The sequence below is a fragment of the Microcaecilia unicolor genome, chromosome 8 (assembly GCF_901765095.1).
Source record: "Microcaecilia unicolor chromosome 8, aMicUni1.1, whole genome shotgun sequence".
Classification (NCBI taxonomy): Eukaryota; Metazoa; Chordata; class Amphibia; order Gymnophiona; family Siphonopidae; genus Microcaecilia; species Microcaecilia unicolor.
The window spans coordinates 131,284,542-131,308,616 of NC_044038.1; the positions used below are offsets into that span (position 1 = coordinate 131,284,542).

General features: G+C 41.8%; 1 protein-coding gene across 1 annotated transcript in view; it reads right to left on the reverse strand.

Moving 5' to 3' along the window:
* LOC115476820 (proton-coupled amino acid transporter 1-like) overlaps positions 1–24,075 on the reverse strand; it is a 147,265-nt gene that overhangs the window by 61,601 nt on the left and 61,589 nt on the right. Inside the window, exons 5-7 of the mRNA XM_030213395.1 lie at positions 23,111–23,195; positions 17,020–17,238; positions 15,065–15,163 (exon numbers count right to left, since the gene is read on the reverse strand). Of these exons, the coding sequence (XP_030069255.1) occupies positions 15,065–15,163; positions 17,020–17,238; positions 23,111–23,195 (403 nt within the window). The remainder of the gene's footprint in view (positions 1–15,064; positions 15,164–17,019; positions 17,239–23,110; positions 23,196–24,075) is intronic.

The following is a 24,075-nucleotide window of genomic DNA, read 5'->3' on the forward strand; positions in this document are numbered from 1 at the left end:
TTTTTGGAGTTGTGTCATTTCATATGTTGGAGATAATTTTGTGGTTCTTATACATTCGTTCCTCTTCTTTCAGCTGATCTTATTTAATAAAGACACTGACTAGGTAGGTGTCCTCAATTTTTCATTTTTTTAAATTAATATATTTTTTTAATTCTTTTAATATTTTTAAATTTTTTTAAATTTTTTAAATTAATTTTTTGTTTTGTATAAGTTTCATAACTCATTCTATGAACCATTTTTTATATGTGTGTGCCCTTTTTTGCTGGTATTTTACAATATAATTCACAATATTTATGTATTATATGTGTTTTTAATTTATATGCATTTTTATATTAGATTTTCAAATAATGATTTGATGTTGGTGTTATTTTACATGTCCACTGCATATATATTTTATGCATGTTCATATGCATTTCTATATTATCTTTATTATTTATATAATCTTTAAATGCTCATTTCATTTTCGATCCAATAGGGACTCTCTATAATTCATGTCAATGTTTTACATGTACATTACAATTTTTATCGATGTTTTATATTTTTTATATATACTTTATAGATATCCATATATTTTATGTTTTACAATTTCATGCTTCTAACTTTATATGTTTGTTATTTATCATAGCCCCTGACGCAGCCCTATTGTTGGGCGAAACACGGCCTGTGTCGGGCATTTGTTTCATGTACGGTATCTTCAATAAAGTCTTTTTGGATATTATACTGATCTGCTGGCTTGTTTTCAACATAAGTAATGATTTCAGTATATCCAACTAGCACCAATATACCGCTTACAAACTACTATCACTTCATGATTTAATGATTTAAATGACCTCAGCGATGTCCGTTGCCATCATGTTTATTGTAATGGCAACGTTAGACAACATCAATCATCTTCATCGGTCCACTATAAAGTAATTCAAAACTTTTATTTTTTAAATTTTTTAAATTGACTTGGCTTAGCTTTTAAAGTCCATCTATCTTCAGACTCAGGGGGTCAAATGCCCGACATATGTTTCGCCCGAGACCGAGCTGTCTCAAGGGACTACCCCCTGAAGGTATTTTAGCGTCAGCTCTGCCCTATATAATATGAACAAAGTATGATCTTTGTTCATATTATATAGGGCAGAGCTGACGCGAAAATACCTTCAGGGGGTAGTCCCTTGAGACAGCTCGGTCTCGGGCGAAACATATGTCGGGCATTTGACCCCCTGAGTCTGAAGATAGATGGACTTTAAAAGCTAAGCCGAAAGCTAAGTCAATTTAAAAAATTTAAAAAATAAAAGTTTTGAATTACTTTATAGTGGACCGATGAAGATGATTGATGTTGTCTAACGTTGCCATTACAATAAACATGATGGCAACGGACATCGCTGAGGTCATTTAAATCATTAAATCATGAAGTGATAGTAGTTTGTAAGTGGTATATTGGTGCTAGTTGGATATACTGAAATCATTACTTAGGATTGCATGTTTGTTTTCCAACAACCTATTACAAAATAATAGCCATTGGTGTGAGTTGTTTTCAACATAAGCACATGGCCATTAATGCCAAAAATAGAAAATCAGCCATTTTATGGCTGTGGCAAAAAGTGGCCTTAGTGTGCAGGGAAGACCCACGTAAGGGCATACTAAGATCACTTTTTGTTACAGCTCTGTAAAAGGACCCCCTTAGTGTGTATTAAAAAATTTTATTAAAGCAAATATGTAAAAATAATCAAAAATGTATCAGAAAATTGGGGAAAATTCAGTAATCGGTGAAAGGTAACAACATTTTTTTTTTAAAAACTGCCCCTTCCTATCTTGTTCCATTGATTACGTTACATGTTCCTGCTTGCATTGCACAATATACAGAACTCTCACCTTACTTTTACTTCCTCACTCCGTCGTGATTAGAATCCACACAAAAATGTGATTTTTCCTATACAGCCCCTATATTGTGGAATCATAGGCGTAGTTTGACTGTTTCATTTGGGGGGGGGGGGGGGCAAAGGATGGGGTGGAGCATATTAGCATATTCATTTGCATATATACATATGCAAATGAATATGCTAATATGGAGGAAGGAATTGAAATTTACAGGCAAAATATCAGAGATGCACATTTCAAAAAGCTGACATATTTCAATTAATAAATTCTGAATACTCACTGGGCTCAGGAAACAGCGCGGCGCCTGCCTATGCATTTAAACTATATGGCAACGGATCTCTCTTGATTTGCCTTCGTGGGCGCTGAGTCGAAGCCCAAATCCAAGATGGCGGACGCGCACAAAACAAAAAGCACAACAGATGCGGGGAGTGTTCAAACACAAGATATCCAGTTGGAACAGCACATCCCCGCGGAATTAACAGAAGGGGAGCAACTCAGTCTGCACCAGTGGCTACAAAATATTAGCTCCGATCTTAAAGCCCTACGAACAGAAGTGGCAACGCTGGGAGCAAACTTGCAGGGTGAGATCCGCGAACTGGGGGCGCGCCTGGAAGATACAGAGGCGCAGGTGGAGGCACACGGGGAGGCCCTGGGAGCATTAGATCAACATTTTACAGGGCTGCAGAGCGAACAACAACAACTACTGGATAAAGTAGAGGACCTGGAAAATCGGGGCCGCCGCAGCAACCTCAGATTTCGGGGCCTCCCTGAAACCCCTAACTATCAGAACTGTGAACAGATAATACAGCAAATTGTGCAAGACTTGTTCAAAGCGAATGGCGAAATGATAGAACTTGAAACAATACAGATTGAAAGAGCGCACCGGGCACTAGGTGCTATGCGTAATAATAGGCCAAAGGACATTATTGCTTGCTTCATTAGATATAAGCAAAAAGAACAAGTGCTGAAACTGGCACGCCAAACATAAGATTTTAAATGGGATTCATACGCCATTGAAATATACCAGGATTTGGCGGCAGCGACGCTGAAAAGGAGAGGGGAACTGAAGCCATTCACAAAACATCTTCGAGATTTAAAGATTCAATACAGATGGAGACATCTCTTCGCTCTTGTGTTCTATAAAGATGGAAAGCAACATCCAATTAAATCATTGGAGGAAGCTCAAGAACTTTTCCCGGAGACAGCGACACCAGGGGAGAAATCAAGGACAAGTACTGGAACGAGGCCTGCTTCTCGCCTTCCCCCACCGAAGTGGCAGAGGGTGGGGAAGGGGCCCAGAAGATTACAGCACCAACAATCAGCAACACGAGTTACCTGAAGAAACTTGGACATTATAATTGGTAAAGTTTTGAACATTAAGTAAAAGTTGTTTAAGAGGTTGGTTATAATAAGCCTCCGTTGGGGCTCTGGACACGAAGAGGTAGTTTGGGAAATGTTGGTGCTGCGGGGTGTCCGGGACGGGATAGGTGGTACCTTCCTCCTAGATTAGGCATTCACTGGGATAGCAAGTGATGCCTAAAATCCAAAGGGGTGATGTGGGGGGGTAGAGGGAGGTTTGAGAAGGGAGGGAGGGGGAAGGAGAACAAGAGTGGCGTGGTGGGGGCTACAGGTGGGAAATAGAATAATATTTTCTATGGTTGAAGGACTAATGGCATGTTTTCTAAATGTTGAGATGAATGGGGGACATTAAGTGTATGTTGTTAAATGTCAGGGGACTGAATATACCTAGAAAACGACAACTGATGTTTCGGGAATTGCAAAGACAAGGGGTGGACATAGGGCTGATACAGGAGACCCACTTAAAACCTAGATATGAACGCCTATGCAAACATAAGGCATATCCCTTAATTTACTTTGCTTCTAGTTTAGATAATACGAAAAGTAAAGGCGTTCTTATAGCCTTTAGCAAGGGGAAACCCTGGGATATAAAAAAAGTTATAAAAGACAAAGGCGGGCGATACCTGTTGATCGTCTTCACACTGATGGGAAGAACATACACATTAGTGAATGTATATAGTCCAAATACACGGCAAGGAGACTTCATTAAAGAAGTAGACCAACTACTAACCAGACACATAGAAGGATCACTATTATTGGGAGGAGATTTTAACCTCACATTGAATCCACACGTAGATAATATAGTACGTAGAATAAATTATGCAAAAAGCGATAGAAGACAACTTCATGAGTTTATTACTCGTTGGCAACTTCAAGATTACTGGCGTAGGGATAATCCCACCCAGAGGGCCTATACATATTTCTCTATGGTCCATCAATCGGCATCTAGAATAGATATGTGGCTGGGAGACACTTCACTAGTGGGAGCAATTGGAGAACACTCTATCTTGCCAAGGACCTGGTCGGACCATTCCCCGGTGCTTTTGCGGCTCCGGGGCTTAGGTCCACCAGGGGGACGGAGGCAGTGGCGCCTGGATAATGCACTGCTGTCAGATCCAGAGAACATAGCTCAGATAGAACAACACATCAAAGAATATATACAGTTCAATGAGAATGAGGAAGTTTCCCCAACAATGGTGTGGGAAGGATTCAAAGCGGTGCTTCAGGGCCACCTGATAGCCTTGCGCTCTAGGCGATGGAAAGAGAGATGTGCGAAAGATAATGCTCTGCGCCAGCAGCTAATGCAAGTAGAGAAACAGCTGCAGGAGGGGACAGCTCAAAACCCGCTATGTTTAAGGGGACAGGCGTATGAGCTGCGCACACAATTACATGAGCTTGAGCTGGCTGATATAGCAGAAAAATTACGTGTGCGTCAAATGCACTTTGAATTTGGCAACAAAGCCAGCCGGTTATTGGCTCATAAACTAACACAACACACCAATAGGAACATGATAGGGGGAATTAGAGAAGGTGGAGGAGGGGTGCATTCGGAGCCCGAGTTCTTAGAAATGGCATTCAGAAGATACTATCAACACTTATATAGTGCTGAAGGGGAAGGTGAAGAAGAGGAGATAAGGGCGTATCTAACAGGTATAGACCTCCCGAGGCTTCCAGAACAAGCCATGCAGACTTTGGGAGAGCCTATCACATTAGAAGAAGTGGAACAGACGATTCGAGCGTTATCCCCGAATAAAGCTCTAGGGCCAGATGGGTTCACCCCTCAATTTTACAAACTATATACAGTGGTGGAAATAAGTATTTGATCCCTTGCTGATTTTGTAAGTTTGCCCACTGACAAAGACATGAGCAGCCCATAATTGAAGGGTAGGTTATTGGTAACAGTGAGAGATAGCACATCACAAATTAAATCCGGAAAATCACATTGTGGAAAGTATATGAATTTATTTGCATTCTGCAGAGGGAAATAAGTATTTAATCCCTCTGGCAAACAAGACCTAATACTTGGTGGCAAAACCCTTGTTGGCAAGCACAGCGGTCAGACGTCTTCTGTAGTTGATGATGAGGTTTGCACACATGTCAGGAGGAATTTTGGTCCACTCCTCTTTGCAGATCATCTCTAAATCATTAAGAGTTCTGGGCTGTCGCTTGGCAACTCGCAGCTTCAGCTCCCTCCATAAGTTTTCAATGGGATTAAGGTCTGGTGACTGGCTAGGCCACTCCATGACCCTAATGTGCTTCTTCCTGAGCCACTCCTTTGTTGCCTTGGCTGTATGTTTTGGGTCATTGTCGTGCTGGAAGACCCAGCCACGACCCATTTTTAAGGCCCTGGCGGAGGGAAGGAGGTTGTCACTCAGAATTGTACGGTACATGGCCCCATCCATTCTCCCATTGATGCTGTGAAGTAGTCCTGTGCCCTTAGCAGAGAAACACCCCCAAAACATAACATTTCCACCTCCATGCTTGACAGTGGGGACGGTGTTCTTTGGGTCATAGGCAGCATTTCTCTTCCTCCAAACACGGCGAGTTGAGTTCATGCCAAAGAGCTCAATTTTTGTCTCATCTGACCACAGCACCTTCTCCCAATCACTCTCGGCATCATCCAGGTGTTCACTGGCAAACTTCAGACGGGCCGTCACATGTGCCTTCCGGAGCAGGGGGACCTTGCGGGCACTGCAGGATTGCAATCCGTTATGTCGTAATGTGTTACCAATGGTTTTCGTGGTGACAGTGGTCCCAGCTGCCTTGAGATCATTGACAAGTTCCCCCCTTGTAGTTGTAGGCTGATTTCTAACCTTCCTCATGATCAAGGATACCCCACGAGGTGAGATTTTGCGTGGAGCCCCAGATCTTTGTCGATTGACAGTCATTTTGTACTTCTTCCATTTTCTTACTATGGCACCAACAGTTGTCTCCTTCTCGCCCAGCGTCTTACTGATGGTTTTGTAGCCCATTCCAGCCTTGTGCAGGTGTATGATCTTGTCCCTGACATCCTTAGACAGCTCCTTGCTCTTGGCCATTTTGTAGAGGTTAGAGTCTGACTGATTCACTGAGTCTGTGGACAGGTGTCTTTCATACAGGTGACCATTGCCGACAGCTGTCTGTCATGCAGGTAACGAGTTGATTTGGAGCATCTACCTGGTCTGTAGGGGCCAGATCTCTTACTGGTTGGTGGGGGATCAAATACTTATTTCCCTCTGCAGAATGCAAATAAATTCATATACTTTCCACAATGTGATTTTCCGGATTTAATTTGTGATGTGCTATCTCTCACTGTTACCAATAACCTACCCTTCAATTATGGGCTGCTCATGTCTTTGTCAGTGGGCAAACTTACAAAATCAGCAAGGGATCAAATACTTATTTCCACCACTGTATGAAAATGCTAGCCCCAATGCTATTACGAGTATTTAACTCGTTAGATGAGACCACAAGCTTGCCACACACTTGGAATATGGCTACAATAACGGTCTTACATAAACCAGGTAAAGATCCCCAATTATGCAGCTCATATAGACCGATCTCACTATTAGGGGTGGACTATAAAATATTTACAAAGATTATGGCTACACGGCTTCAGAAATACCTTCCACAACTTATACATGAAGATCAGTCAGGCTTTGTCCACACACGGCAGACGTTTGACAACATTCGGAGAATATTGCAGGTAGTACAGGGGGCCCATATACTTAAATCACCACTCTGTATATTATCTTTAGATGCAGAAAAGGCATTCGATAGAGTCGGTTGGCCTTTTTTGTTCGCAGTATTGGAAAAGGTGGGAATTAAAGGGAGGTTTGTGGAGTGGCTCCATCTCATCTACCAAAGCCCATCGGCGGCAGTGCGCATTAATGGGACATTAACAAGTCCATTTCTCCTACACAGAGGTACCAGACAGGGTTGCGCACTGTCGCCCTTACTGTTTGCGCTGGTGATGGAACCACTGGCCGCCAAGATTCGAGCGAATCAAGAGATAAAGGGCCTTAGAGGAGGGGGCATTGAAACTAAGATACTCCTTTTCGCAGATGACATTCTCCTCACCCTAAAAGATCCTCAAAGGGCCCTCCAGGTGATAGGAGAAGAGATACAAAATTATGGGGCACTATCGGGTTTCAAAATTAATTTTGACAAATCCGAGGCACTTGATGTGAATATACCTAATTCAACATTAGCTTTACTGAAAAGACAATTCCCGTATAAATGGGCATCTAAATACATTAGATACTTGGGGATAAATATCACACGCCGAATAGAGGACCTATTCGAGCATAATTTCCCGGGTAAGGTACGTGACTTACTCCGGGAAATGGAAAGATGGGAAGGCCTGACATTATCATGGGTGGGCAGGATTAATGCTGTTAAGATGATAATGCTTCCGAAATTGCTATATTTGTTCATGGCACTACCCATAGACATACCTGATGCCTTCTTTCGAGGCCTACAAGGCAAAGTCTTCTCCTTTATTTGGAGGAAAAGACCGCCCAGGGTAAAACGAGACACAATGTACCAACCCCGAGACAGAGGAGGTATGGGGGTCCCTTCTTTTTATGATTACTACTGTGCGGCACATATTAGGCTTTTAGCAACTTGGTCCCAGAACACAGAGAAGATATGGGTGGGCATTGAACAACACTGGCTGGAACCATACCCACTTAGAGCGATCCCATGGCTGCCCAAACAGACACTTACGGAACTAAGCCGGAGAAGCCCCTACCTTCTACGATGGCCTCTAGCAATATGGATTAAGATAAGGGGAAAATTCTTCCCAGAGCGCACTTATTTTCAACATACTTACCTTAGATTTGCCCCTCAATTCGGATCTGAAGAATTTAGCAAGGTATATAAAGACTGGGAAGAAATGGGGTTGTATGAACTGGGACAAATGTGTAAAGAAGATAGGATTCATGCGTACCAGGAATTGTGTCAGGAATATGGGCTCTCCCCGTTTCAGGCCTTCCACTATGTTAGGGTGCAAAATTTCATTAAACGAAAAGCGGGAGAGGAACTCGAGCTAACTGAAACACAGTTGGAAAGGGGGATGACGGGAGGAGGAGGACGAGGGTGTATTACTAGAATATACAAAGCCCTATTGGCACGAGAGTACCCAGTAGAATACTATACACAAAAATGGGACCTAGCCATGGGAACAGCTCATAACCCTTTACAATGGGCAAAGGTTTTTAAATCTTTACTGCGGGTGTCAGTATCCAGTACCATGGTAGAGAATGGACATAAGATTTTATATAGCTGGTACTACACCCCTAGCCGTTTGGCTAAAATGTTGCGACTAAGCTCAGCAAAATGCTGGAGGGACTGTGGAGAGGAGGGTAATATGTATCATGTCTGGTGGTCCTGTATACACGCGCAAAGGTATTGGGCAAGCATTGTAGATTTTATTTGCTTAGTGACAGCTTTACATTATGAAGTGAAATTGGAATATTGCCTATTACACTTTAAACCACCCAATATACCACGGCATATACATCAATTTGCCACCCAGGTGTTTGTAGCGGGCAAATTAGTACTTGCAGCGGCCTGGAAAAAACCGAGACTGCCGGATACCTCAATGGTATTGGAAAAATTGGAGTATATTCAACTGATGTCCAAACTTACAGCCTTAAAAAAAGGGCGTTTGACTCAACATCAAAAGATCTGGGAACCTTATACAATTTGGATGGCTACCACTGTAAAACCCTGATGCCACATAATCTGCAGAAGAGTGAAATAGGGGAGTTGGGAGGGAGGGGGGCATGGGAATTATGGCAGAAGATACATTATTGATATTGGTTAGAATTTGGCAATGTTGACGAGTTGACCAGTTAATGTACTTTGGAGAATTGTAGTGTTTGAACTCTGGCTTGTATAACTTTGAAAATGCAAAATAAAAAATTAAAAAAAAAAAAATTCTGAATAAAATACTTTTTTCTACCTTTGTTGTCTGATCATTTAGTTTTTCTATTCGCTTTGGTCCCAGTGTCTTCTTTCCAGTAGGCTTCCCTCTGCTCCCTACCCTCCCAGTCCCATCCTTCTCCTGCTCCTTCCCTCTGCTCCCCTCCTCTCCCAGTCCCATCCATCTCCTGCTCCTTCCCTCTGCTCCTCTCCTCTCCCAGTCCCATCCATCTTCCCTCTGCTCCCCACCCCTCCCAGTCCCATCCATCTCTTGCTCCTTCCCTCTGCCCCCCACCCCTCCCAGTCCCATCCATCTTCCCTCTGCTCCCCACCCCTCCCAGTCCCATCCATCTCTTGCTCCTTCCCTCTGCTCCCCACCCCTCCCAGTCCCATCCATCTTCCCTCTGCTCCCCACCCCTCCCAGTCCCATCCATTTCTTGCTCTTTCCCTCTGGTCCCCACCCCTCACAGTCCCATCCATCTTCCCTCTGCTCCCCCACCCCTCCCAGTTCCATCCATCTTCCCTCTGCTGCCACCCCCCCCCCCTGCAAGGTCCAGGATCGTGACTCCGTTTACCCCCTCTCTTCCTCCCTCCCTCCGGCGCAGGCAGCAGTCTTCTTCAACTTTTCTGTGCACCTGGCAGCGGTAGCGACGTATACATGCTGCCTTCGGTCTGCCCCGGAAGCCTTCTCTTCAAGTTCCTGTTCCCACCTATGCGGGAACAGGAACTTGAAGAGAAGGCTTCAGGCAGAGCCGAAGGCAGCGTGTACGTTGCTACCGCTGCCAGGAACACAGAAAAGCGAAAAAGCATGCTTGCTGCCTGCTCCGGAGAGAGGGAGGAAGAGAAGGGGGTAAACAGACACGCTCGTCTCCGTCTGCTTCGCTTCCCTGTCCTCTCTGTCTGCGTCCTGCCCGAAAGGAAATGACATCAGAGGAAGGCGGGATGCAGACAGAGAGGGCAGGGAAGCGAAGCAGACGGAGACGAGCGCGTGCCTGCTTGTTTATTTTTTAAACTACTGGCACCAGTCTCACGTCGTCGTTTGGGGGGGGCATTGCCCCCCCTCGCCCCCCCCCCCCAGTCTACGCCCACGTGTGGAATTCACTACCACTTCCCTTACATTCTGAATGTACTTGGTTAAAATTTAGGACAGCACTTAAACCTTTTCTTTTCATTAAGGACTTTGGCATTCTGAAAGTTGGCAGCTGATTGTGCCGCTTGGAGGCACAATGTCTGAAATGTAGTGTGTTAAAACTTTGCTTTTCTTTCCTATTATTATATTCACATTCCTATTCTGTTTTAATTATTTTATTGTGAACCACCTTGGTGGCCAAGAGGTATATAAATTCAATAAGCATAAACATATTAGTAATCAAGGGTTAGGAGGGGAAATGTAAGTAGAACAAATAGCTTTTATACAACTATGAGACTTTGTGGATAAACTGAATAAACTCCATCCTAGACAACTGGACTTTGGAGAACACCATAGTACAGAAACCAGTCTCATAGTGAAGATAAGTGAAATACATAGTTTTCTTGTCAGAGAAAAGGTTGCTTTACTGGTCTCCTTAGACCTCAGCGCTGCCTTTAGACCTGGGAGAACATACCCTCTTACTGACGCATCTCCAGAAGTGTGGTCTCACAGGAGTTATACTTCGATGGTTCCACTCTTTTTTGATAATATTAGGTTGTTTCATTAATCCTCAGCTTTCCTTTACTATCCAAATCACTGCAGACGTCAAGTCCTGTTTCGCTGTTCTCCAATCTATTTGTGCCATTCAAGTTTTTCACAGCATAACATTTCAGTTCTTACAGACCACAAATAACCTATTCAGTTCCATGAGGTTAACAGTTAAGAAGACTGGGACAATCTAGGAATTACAACAAAAGACCTATACTAAAAACGTTTAACATACGAATGTAAGATAAATCAAAATTTGGTTAACAGATACTCTCTAAACAGAGTAGTTTTCACAGCCTTTCTGAATAACTGATTGGTATTCAGCATTCTAACTGACAAGAAGGAAAAAGTTCTACACTAATCTGCCTTGCTCATGCTGATATTTAAACTTCTGATCAGTCACTTTGAATTCTTAAATTCAGTTTACAAGTCTTTCATGTTATCTTATCCATCATCTTCAGGTAACTGCAGAACACAGCAATGAATTTTTAATGACCAGAAATTCGATCATGTTATCCCTTTACTCAGAAATGCTCATTGGCTTCCAGAAGTTTCTCATTACATCAAATTCAAAATGTTAATTATGGCCCATAAGGCCTTCTAAAGAGAATTCTCAAACTATCTGTATGACCTTATAACATGCCCCATCTTTTTGGGATGCTTTGCCAACTTTACTCCAGGCTGAAACTAATTATAAGAAATCTTTAAAAAGATGTGCAAATAAATTTTTCCTTTATCTTTCCCAGACAGTCCTTGTAGAGCAGGACTGATGCAGGGAGGCTACTGCTGTGAAGACCCCTACCTTTTCTTTTCATTTCCTGACCTCTGCTAACTCGCTTTTAGTTTTGTAAACCACTTTGACTTGTCTGACAGGAGGAGCCATATAGCAAGATTTACTAATAAACAAAAATATATAAACAAAGCCTTGAAGGACCCAACACTAAAATCACATCCTATATAATAAAACGCACCTCCAACGTTCTGAAGCCAAGAAAGTGAAGCCTTCAAGCCTTGAAGCATTCCTGCAACATTCCGGAACTATGGCTTCAGAACGTTGGAGGTGCGTTTTATTATATAGGATGTGCTCAGTGCTTTTCTGTAGCACATGGAGGGAATTTAATATATGCTGATTAAAGTGGAGGAGTGGCTGGAGGGAGGGCAAGGGAGATAGGACAATCGCTGGGTGGCTGGAGGGGGGCAAGGGAAAAAGGAGAATCGCTGGGTGGCTGGAGGGGGGGCAGGGGACACAGGAGAATCGCTGGGTGGCTGGAGGGGGGTAGGGGAGAGAAAAGAATTGCTGGGTGGCTGGAGGGGGAGCAGGGGACACAGGAGAATCGCTGGGTGGCAGGAGGGGGGCAGGGAACAGAGGAGACTCACTGGGTGGCTGGAGGAGGGGCAGGGGAGAGAAGAGCATCAGTGGGTGGCTGGAGGGGGGCAAGGGAAAAAGTCAAATCGCTGGGTGGCTGGAGAGGGAGCAGGGGAGAGAGGAGAATCGCTGGGTGGCTGGAGGGGGGACAGAGGAGACACATTCGCACTCAGCAGTCTCACTCTCTCTCTGTTACACACACACACTTGCACATTCACTCTCTCTCTCTCACACACAGTCAAACACACTCGCACATTCACTCTCTCTCTCTCTCACACACAGTCAATCTCACATATACTCTCTCAAACATACACACTCCGAGGAAAACCTTGCTAGCGCCCGTTTCATTTGTGTCAGAAACGGGCCTGTTTTACTAGTATCTCCATAAAGTCCACAAGTCCAAATTTTATTCTTTCAGAAACCCTTCTTTATAAATCATATGCATTTTTTAGATTATAAGCTCTATTGAGCAGGGACTGTCTGTGTCAGGTGTTCAGCGCTGTGTGCGTCTGGTAGCGCTATACAAATGTTAATAATAATAATACATGCATGAGGGGTGATTTAGGTGCCCCAAGGACATGCGGCAGGAGCTGTAATCTATAACGGCACCTGACGAACATTACTAGCTTGGTTTGCTTTACACAAAAGTTAGGCGCTACAGTTCAGTGTGGAAATATGTTCTAATGGATGCAAGACGCTGAAATGGGGCACAAATGGCAGATCGGTGTGAAAACACACACACTCATTTATAGAATAGTGCCGAAGTGTTTCTGGGGGTCTTTTACAAAGGCACAGTAACATTTTTAGTGCATGCTAATGATTAACATGCACTAAACTCTAGAGATGCCCATAGGAATATATGAATATAATACTCAGCTTCAAAATCACCTAAATATTATCACATTTCAATGGTCTAGTTCAATGGTGCCCCTTAATTGGATCATCAGATCCACGCAGCTACCTCTATAATGGCTAGAATGAGCCAAGCATCTTTAGGAGGTAGTGTCGTAATCCTCATTGATCCTATTATTAGGTTATATTTTTCAAAACATTTTATCTTTTTATCTTTTTCATTAGTTATCATGAAACTTGTTAGCATAATACTTAGCTTTTTTAAGTACGCTGAAGATTAAAAGCTTAAAAAAAGCTAAGTATTATGCTAACAAGTTTCATGATAACTAATGAAAAAGATAAAAAGATAAAAAATTTTGAAAAATATAACCTAATAATAGGATCAATGAGGATTACGACACTACCTCCTAAAGATGCTTGGCTCATTCTAGCCATTATAGAGGTAGCTGCGCAGATCTAATGATCCAATTAAAGGGCACCATTGAACTAGACCATTGAATGTGATAATATTTAGGTGATTTTAAAGCTGAGTATTATAAGATATTGATTGAATTACTCCATCAGTAGAAGTATACATATGCCTAGTGAATACATAGGAATATATGGGCATCCCTAGTATTTGGCACACACTTAATTTTAGTGCAGAGTAAAAATGCTAGCGTGCCTTTGTAAAAGGACCCCTCTGTGTGGATGTGCAAAGGGGGCATGGGCAAGTAGTCATGGGCATTCCATTAAAATGTATACAGTGTTATAGAATAGTAAGGATCAGCGCCCAACTTGCATGCTGGGATTTATACCTGGTTTCAATTGGTGTAACACCTCGTGCCCAAAGTTGAGCACGGATCCTGGTGCTAAACATTATTCTATGAAGGGTGCCAATCCTGGAATGTCCATTTATAGAATGTCATTCAGCTCCAATTTTTTCAATGCCACTTACTGAATCCAGCCCTAAATCTCTACTTGCATGGGAGTACTTCCCGTCAGCTTCTTATTGCCAGCTAACAGAGTGAATCTGAGAGCAAGTAAATGATTCCCAGGACACTACACAAAGCTCTACATAATTGAGTTCTTGACCAGGGATAGCAGTAGTCTCCCTTACAGATTTTGGGGCTGTGTCTGAGACAGTACACCACTCTCTACTAACCTCTTTTAAAGCTACAGCACAACCAAAAATATTTTTAAAATAGGCTCTTCTTTGTGCCAAAACTAAAATAGTTCATGTATGAGGAGAAACCTTACACATTTTAAGAAAGAAGATCTGAAAGGTAGTGCTATTATAGAATAAGAATGAAAAAAGTTGACCTGTTGGTCTTCAGTTTCCACTTCTTTTGCCGCCTCCTCCTTACCATGACTCTAGCCATCAGCTGGATGCTTATGAAATAGCAACCAACTGGCTGTCTTGGGTATGGCGAGTTAAAGAAGCAGAGGAAGTCAGAAAGTGAAAGGCCTTCTCCAGCTTCCCTTTTATGGAAATGTTCTAGCCTACAAACAAAACCAAACTTGTATTACCCAAAGAATCCCACACATCATCACAGCTGTCCTCTATCAACTGCTATTTTCAATCATCAGTTTCTTGTCTTTTGTTGGGTTTTTTTCAGTTTTTTTTTCTTTTTTGAACTACATGCAAACAAAATATGGCAATCTTATGTAAATGCATTCCCTATAAATATCTCATGATAACATATTTGCTGAATATCACCAAACTTATTATAGCAATATTATCTCCAAGCCTTTGCCCTGTAACTTTTTGTGTGTTCCTCAAGACCAAATTCAGTGCCAGGTTTCGTTGAATTACTGCTTCAGGGGTCCAGAATCCAGATTAAACTGCGCTGTACTTCTTCAACATCACCGGCATTGTAGTCACTTTATACGGTTTAGACAACTGGCACATAATGCTAAACTGGAAGCAGAATATATCACAAAGTTGCTGACATACTCTACACAATGGATTAATGATTGAAAATATTTATTAAATGACAGAGGACAGATTTGATGATTTGCTGCTTTGGCTATCCGACAGACAAGCAGAATCTTACCGTTCCGATGCATTCGGAAGCAAAGATTGCTGTGCCAAAGAAGAGTGTGTAAGACCTCCAGCCAGCTACATAGGGCAGATTACTTGGATTTGGGATATCCTAGCAGTGGGGAAAAGAAGAAAAATGTGAACTAGAATGACATTAGCTACCAAAGGATCTTATGAACCCCTTTATACAAAATCTGAGTGCCAGTCATTAGGTAAGATGTGGTTTTAAATCTATAGCCATTAAAACTATTAAATCCTAACTCCAGGCACCATTATCCTTTTTCTCAGTTCCTCTGTGACCTTGCACTCTAATAGTTTGGTTTATTACTATTTTCATGTTTAGGACAATTGTCAGGTATATTCTGTTCTATTTTGCATTTTTATGACCAAGTACAAGCATTAATGTTTTAATTCTGTACACCATCCTGCTGTGACATTTGTCATAAGAACGTAAACATTGCCATACTGAGACAGACCGAAGGTCCATCAAGCCCAGTATCCTGTTTCCAACAGTGGTCAATCCAGGTCACAAATACCTGACAAGATCCTAAAACAGAACAATACATTTTATGCAGCTTATCCTACAAATAAGCAGTGGATTTTTCTAAGTCCATCTTAATAATGGCTTATGGACTTTTCTTTTAGGAAGATAGCCAAACATTTTTTAAACCCCGTAAGCTAACTGCTTTTACCACATTTTCTGGCAACGAATTCCAGAGTTTAATTATACATTGAGTAAAGAAATATTTTCTCTGATTTGTTTATAGACCTCTATTATATCTCCTCTCAGTGATTTGTATATTCCACTAAGTTCAATCTAGATTCTAAGTGGATAACAACCAAGAAATCCTTCAATTAAGGAGAATTACAGAAGAAGGAACATCTGTTAAATATATAATTTTCAAAAACCCATTCCATTAATTATCTCTTCAAAATATCCTTCTCAGTAAATAAAACCGTCTTTAGAGCCTTCGGGAAAGCATAATACAATGGACTAGAATTGCATTTAGACAGTATTTAGACACGAGCATTTACACCAGCTCTATGGCCGGCGTCAGTGCTCGCACCTAACAGCATAGGTGCAAAGATACCTTTGTGACTCAAGTATTCTGCAAACAAAAGTAGGAACCTGACCTGCTTTCCTTTACAGAACAGGCTCCTGATAGGTGTCCTCCAGATGCTTAAATGTAGACGCATTGTTTTAAAATTGATCTCTTTCCGCCCGATATTCAGCGCTGTTTAACCAGCCAAGAATGGCTCCTGGCTGATTAAATAGTGCTCAACTGGCTACGGCTCAGCCGTACAGTACTGCATACGTCTAGTAGCACTATAGAAATGATAAGTAGTACTAGTAATAGTATCCGTGAATATTCAGTGGGAGATAGCCAGTTATCTCCCATTGAATATTCATCACGATCAACGCATAGTGGATAAGCAGCTATATCACTCGATATAGCCAGCTATCCACTAATGTTCAGTGCATCACCAGCTAGGTTTGGTGGCCAAATTGAGTCACCGAAATAGCAGGCCTATCTCTAACTGGTTTCAACTTAACCAGCCAACGCTGAATATTGACTTGGCCGGTTAAGTTGAAACCGGCTAAAAATAAACCAAATACTCAATTCCAGTCGCCGGAACTGGCCCAGCATTGAATATCCAGACTCAGTGCCAACCGTGGGAAGCAGCCCAGCTAGCTACTGCGATCCGAATATCAACCCCTTTGTCTTTGTGGTAGGTTTTGAGTTCTTTGTTTTAATTTTCATGTTTAAATTTTGGATTGTAAACTGCCTTGATGGGTTTGCCTGTTCGAATTAGTATATAGTGTGAAGAATAATAATATTTATTTTATTTAAAATATTTATAGACCACTCAATCCAGAAGTACTTGGTGGTTTACAAAAAGAACGTTCATATTATCAGCACTATTATCTATTTTCTAGTGTTTATTGTCCTGTGATTCTGTACGTACCTTGATGATATACTTGTATATCATGACTATACTGATCAGCATAGCCACATTGGCCAGCAGGGAGAAGAATGCTAAATACTTCAGACTACGGACAAATGACAGGAGGAGAAAAAGAGGTAGCAAGAACAGCATGTAGACTCGGGAGTTCATGGTATTCTTTATCAGCACCGTCTCATTGGAATGGCAGTTGCTAGTTGTAGCATGGGCTGCTTCAATAACCTACGTTTATAAATTGACACAGAAAGGCGTTAAAAAAGGTTAAATAGCAATGCTTTTCTCCCTTGCTGTGCTTGAGTACTAATTGTATTTTGTAGCTCAATTGAGGCTTTCTGAATCCGCACCAGAAGAGATGGCACAAACAGCGGGTCAAGGAATGGTATAGGTAAAAATGTCTTTACTAATCAAATAGTATGCATCCAGTTTCTCCTTTCTGGGTAGTCAACTTTGGAATGCTCTCCCAAGACCCATCCGAGCTATTAATAACTATTTACCTTTCAGGAAAATGTTAAAGTCCCATTTTTTCAAGCAAGTTTACCCTAATGGACCTGCTTAATTCTACCAGATCACCTATGATACTCCTGCTAAGACGTCGACGCTTACTCTGACCCCAATGTTATACTCAATCCCTCATCTTCTTCCCTCCATCCTTTACCATTTCCCTCCCATTCTCCTTCCCTTTCACCTATCATATCCTTGTCTACCTTCCCTATTCCAGTTCATTACGTTCTTTTCACATGTCCTTTGTAATGCCTTTCATAATGTAAGTAGTTATGATCATCACAATTTATAATACTGTTCCTTTACTGTATTCTTTACCATGTAAGATGCTTTCTTTTACTATGTAAGCCGCACTGGACCTGCTGTTTGTGGGAAAGAGCGGGGTACAGATGTAATAAATAAATAAATAGTCCGATGTGGACCTTGTTTCGCCCATACAGGTGCTGCTTCGAAGTAACACCAGATTAGAAGGTTCAAACACTCTGACAGTATCCAGCACAATTAAATGGAGATATTTGCTATTATCAGTGGAAAACAGGTAGACTCCCTCAGTCCCAAGGCAGGGCAAAACTCCTTAGGAGACAATCAGCATATGTTCTCTCTCAATGAAAAAAGTCTTTTTTGACAAAGCAAAAAAAAACTGGACACCAAATGGCTGTACAGATGGGATGTAAGGTCAGTTGTTGAAAAGTATAATAGAAAGCCTTGGGTTATTTGATCAATGAAGACATTTTTACCTATATCATTCCCTTACTCGCTGTTTGTGCTAAGTGCATTTTGTTACGTTAGACAGATTTTCTGAAATATTTGGGAACAGTTCGTTTCTTAGAATTCAAACACGTTACATCCCTTGTATCCAAGCCAGGCTATGTTCTAGCTGTGACATCATGAAAAGTAGGAAAAGAGAAAAGAAATAGACTCAAGTGGCAAGCTAATAACTTCCTGATTTAACACACATCCCAAAATGTATATTCAAAGCTATAAGAGGGAAGAAAAGGACATCAAAACAGAATGAATCTAGAATATAGGATCTCTTACAACACATAACTGTTTCAGCTCTGCAACCTAAAGATCTTTAAAGATCTGTCCAACCTCCTTCATAATATCAATCTCATACTCCAAATATTAAATTGATCTAAAACAGCAATCCTTTAAATGTGAAGACATTTTTTTATCTATGAAATAACAATGAATGATGTCATTGCCACCCAAGTGCATGAATGCGTGATATAATTTGTTGCACTAGTCACAAGATATGAGGGCCGATATTCAAAGCAATTTAGCCAGCCGGTAATAGGTTAAATTGCTTGGTCGGGGCTAGCCACTAACTTTCAGTGGCACTTAACGGACTAAGTACCACTAAAATTTGTGGTTAGTGTCTAACTCAAAGCCAGCTATGTTGGGGGTGTGCCAGGGGCAGAGTAACCATTTGGCTGCTTAAGTGCTGAAATTTAGCCCTTAAGGGCGGAGATTCTATTCGTGGCACCTAAAAAAATCAGCATGGAAATCATTGCTGACTAAACGTATTCTATAAGTGGTGCCCAGATTTAGGTGCGGTATATAGAATATGCTTAGTTGATATCTTAGCGCCTCCATTTATAACAACGAAAACACGTTGTAAATCCCAGCGTGTAAATTTACACTCATTGGGCCATATTCTATAACTATGCATGTAAATTTCAGAACACTCAAGAAATGCCCATTTCCCCACCCATAATCATGCCCCTTTTTGCTTGTGCGCATTAAAATTTGGTGCAGTGCATAATAGATTACGCTTAGGGAGTTGTGCATAAAAATTCTAATTATTTCTAATTAGTGCACATTATTGTTTAAGTGCTGTTAAAAAGGAGATAGAGCAGCTTTTAAAGTATAACCTAGGGGAAGGCTGACAGTCGTTCAAAAGCGCATGGTTTGGAACAAGGTATCTTTCAAAGATATCACCAAAATGTGGATTTATTTTTTGTTTTTTGGAGTTGATTTCTGATTGATCATGCAGGAACTGCCTCTGAACAAGGTTCAGTGATTACTGTATCAGAAGACATGTTTTGACATCTTTACACGTTTGCAAGATAAGTAAAAATGTATATCTACTGTATAACAAAGTTTTCCTTCCGTTGAACTGTATTATGAGAGTTGCACTTTATTTTTTGAAGTGTTAGGGAGGCAGGGGTGGACTGGTGCAATGATGGTGAATAGTGCAATTGTTAGGAGCTGCTTCTCCATTGATCAATATGCAATGGGTCTGAGCACTATAATTAATAATTTTATTATTATTTCATATTTTAGTTGATTTTGAATTATTGCGGTTTTGAAAACCGATCTTTTTGGTACCCCTGAAGTATTGTTATTGATAGTTAAAATTTAATGCCAAGAAGTACAGAGTGATGCACTTGGGGTGCAGAAACCAAAAAGAGAGATACCGGAGAGGAGGGGAGAGATTAGTAAGTTCAACTCGGGACAGAGACCTTGGGGTGATATGGTGTCTGAGGATCTGAAGGTGAAGAAACAACACAACAAGGCGACGGCCATGGCCAGAAGGATGCTAGGCTGGATAAAGAGGTGTATAACCAGCAGAAGAAAGGAGGTGTTGATGCCCCTCTACAAGTCATTGGTGAGGCCCCACTTGGAGTACTGTGTTCAGTTTTGGAGGCCGTATCTTGCAAAAGATGTAAAAAGTCTGGAAGATGGGAAAGAAAAGCTACAAAAATGGTATGGAATTTGCATTGCAAACCGTATAATGAGAGACTTGTATACCTTGGAGGAAACGAGAAACAGGGGTGACATGATACAGATGTTCATATATTTGAGAGGTATTAATGTGCAAACAAACCTTTTCCGGAGATGGGAAGGTGGTAGAACTAGAGGACATGAATTGACGTTGAAGGGGGGCAGACTCAGGAATAATGTCAGGAAGTATTTTTTCACAGAGAGAGTGGTGGATACATGGAATGCCCTCCTGCAGGTAGTGGTGGAGATGAAAACGGTAATGGAATTCAAACATGCATGGAATAAACACGAAGGAATCCTGTTTAGAAGGAATGGATCCACAGAATCATAGCGGAGATTAGGTGGCAACGCTGGTAATTGGGAAGCAAAACCAGTGCTGGGCAGACTTCTACTGTCTGTGCCCTGAGAATGGCAAGGACAAATCAAACTCAGGTATACCTATAAAGTATCATATACCATTTAAAATGAGTTTATCTTGTTGGGAAGATTGGATGGACCGTACAGGTGTTTAACTGCCGTCATTTACTATGTTACAGTGTCAGGCTGGCTGATACAGTTTTGAAAAACAGCAGTAGAGGGGAAGGAGTGACTTCACCCCATACTATATTTTTCTTGTGGGTTTTGGCAACCCAACTGTATGATCTTAAATGGATAGGGTAAGAGGTGTCATGATTGTACCTGAGGCAGAGCTTTTTTGCTTCAGTTTGGTGGTAGGGAAAGAAGTCCATACTTGGCAGTTTTTGTTTGGTGGGTTTCTTTGCTTCTTTTTATTGCTTGTTCTAAACAACAACAACAACAAAAAATACTATATATGTTCAGTCCACTCTTTTCTATCTCCCCACTCTTCTCCTAGCCTTAGTCATCAGTCATCATGATTACTGCAACTCACTTTATGTAGGCCTTCCTCTCTATTCCATTAAACATCTCCAACTTATCCAATCTACTGCTGTTAAACTCTTTCATTGTGTTTATCGCTTCGATCATATCCCTCTGCTGCTTTCTGAACACTGGCTCCTTATTTCTTTCCAAATCAAATTCAAAATTCAGATTCTTGTTTTTGTCTTCAAGGGCTGATCCCCACTCGCACATGATTATATGAATAACCTTTCGATTCCCACATCTCTCCCGTTCTTTCCGCTCTGCCAACAGTGATCTCCTAGTTTTTCCATCACTCTCTTCCCTTCATGTCACCATGTCTCATGAAACTGCCTTGAATTACCTTGGTCCCAAACTCTGGAACTCTCTCCCATCACATCTCAGAACTGAGCCCTCCCTACTCAAATTCAAATCGCTCCTTAAAACCCATCTTTTTTGCAAGGCCTTTGGACTTCCCTCTTCCCAATGCCCCCTCTGCCTGCCCCTCTCATTCTCTTAACCCTCTGCTTCCCCTACAACCTGTGTCCTCTCCTCTTTCTGATTTTGTTTTAATGTTGTAAACCACAGAGAAGCCATTGATAGATACCTTGCAGTATATGAATAAATAAAATAAATACATTTTAGTGTACACCCCTAATAACTTTAAAGGACTTCTGTTTACAGTGCTTTAGAAGTCAAACTAAAGGCTGGAGTTTTCCGCAAACTCTAAGATGCACTGAGACGTCCTTAAGGAGGTTAATACAAGATAAACAGGCACAGAGGCACAAACGTTACAATTGAAAAACATGTAATTTGATTTCTTTTCTTATATCCCATCTTTGAACACAATGGCCTCCAAAACATAAAGCAGAAACAAACAGGAGACAGTCTGCAGAAGTAGAACAGACTTGGTGGTTACTGACTTTTGGAATTGCACCAGAGCTTTTTCTATGCAGGTATTGCAGTATATGCTTTGAATCTGTGAATGTATTGTGGAAACTTTTGTGACCCCTGATGAAGATTTTTCTGAAACTTGGCCAGGTTGGATAAACTCTGGTTGTGTTTGTCTTTCCTTGGATTGCTGCTGCTGCTGCTGTTCAGTTGTCTCTCCAAAAAATAAAACCTGTGCACTTACTTCCCTGGTCTCAACCCATCTCCTGCCCGGATATGGCCCAAAATTGCTACAATTAGATCTGGCTCCCTGTTCAGCTGAAAATTAGCAGTTAGCACCTAAGTGAAAGATGGCTATTTTGAGGGCTTTCTGGGAGCGGAGTTGGCACCTGGCCGCTGGAGGGCCCATATTTAGCCCTTAAGCAGCCAGGGCAACCATATAAATGAGACTGCATAAAAGTCAGCCCTATCTTTGTGCAGCAACCCTTGGCCAGTTAAATTTTGAATATCCAGAAAAGACACCAGCAGCGGTCAGCAAAATGCTCACTGCCACTGGCTGAATGTTGATCCCCACAGTACTCCCAACTGCTGAAGAATACAGTAGGAGCTATTTAACATACCTCATACTCGCACAGCAGTAATAAATGTTCTTTCACCTATAAACTGCCCAGGAAACAAGTGGTCGAGTGGATACAGACAGAAGCAAAGCTGCCAAGAGGGCTGACCCATCTCAGCGAGAGATAAAGGACATGCCCCAGCTCACCCTACTCTGCTCCCTGCTCCGCCCCACCCACCCAGCTCTGCCTACAACTCCGCCCAGTGGTCTGCCTATCCCGACCCATTGCTCTGCCCAAGCACAGCTGATTCGCGGCCAGCAGGAAAAGAAGTGGTCTCCTCATCCAGCGGCTGTGGGATCAGTGGCAGCTTGAGATGGTGTGTTATGGAGGCATTTCCTGCTGCCGCTGGATGGGGAGGCCACTCAGTGGGAGAACCTGACTTCACAAAACCAAGAGTCTCCTGCTGAAAGCAGGTCTGTAGACGTGCAGGCTAAGAGTATGACAAAAGAAAAAGATATTTATTTTCAGATCTGTTTCCTGATTCAAAACACATGCGTCCATACCTGCTTCACATTGTCAGCAAGAAAGACAAAGTATGCACAGCAAAATCCCAGCTGCATGGTAACCAATAAGGTATCAACAATCCATCTGCAAATGAAAAGCAAAGAAGAAATCCAGTCAGAAATCCATATATACGATACTGACATTGTGTGGCCACTGCTGATACTACAGCGTCATGGAAATAAAGACTGAGACAGACAGCCCAAAAATTAGGGGTGGGCATTTGGTGCACTATTAATGTGATTAATTTTTTTTAAATCCCTAGCTGCGACTAAACGTTTTCATCGTGATCAAGGATTTTTAGCTCCTGTCTGTTGCCCGGCATTGCTTTCTCTCCCCTGCCTATCCTATTTCATGTTAGCATAACATAACAGACGGAAGACATCAGTGTCAGTTGCAAGTAGCATGCTGCCAGAGACCCTATGAAGAGCCAGATAAATATTAAGTAAATGCGGGGGGGGGGGGGGGGGGGGGGGTCAGCAGTAGAAGAGGAGAGAAATGGGTGCCTGTGTGACAGGGGTAACAGGTTTAGCAACAGAAGGAGAGCTGAAGGGGAAGGATGCAGCAGGAAAGGATAAAGGTAGGTACCTGTATGGAGGAGAGGGGGAGCAATGTGCTGTGGGAAGGAAGTGTGTGTATGCAACTTTTCATTATATTCAGCAGGTTTAAAACATTTCCATGCAGTGAAAATTTACCAGTACCAAGCCATCTAGTTTGACTAATTATGTGATTAAAACTTGTAATCCCACAATTAATTTTGATTAACATTTTTAATTGTTGCCCACCCCTAATTGACTAGCATGTTGTAAAGGATAATCAGCAACGCTGAGCATTTGTTCAAAAGGATGTTTGGGTCAACATTAAAAAAGCATGTGTCCACAATGCATGCCATGATTAATCACACAAAACATTTTTATCACGTAATTAATTGTGATTTAAAGTTTTAAACTATGCCCGCCCCTACCAA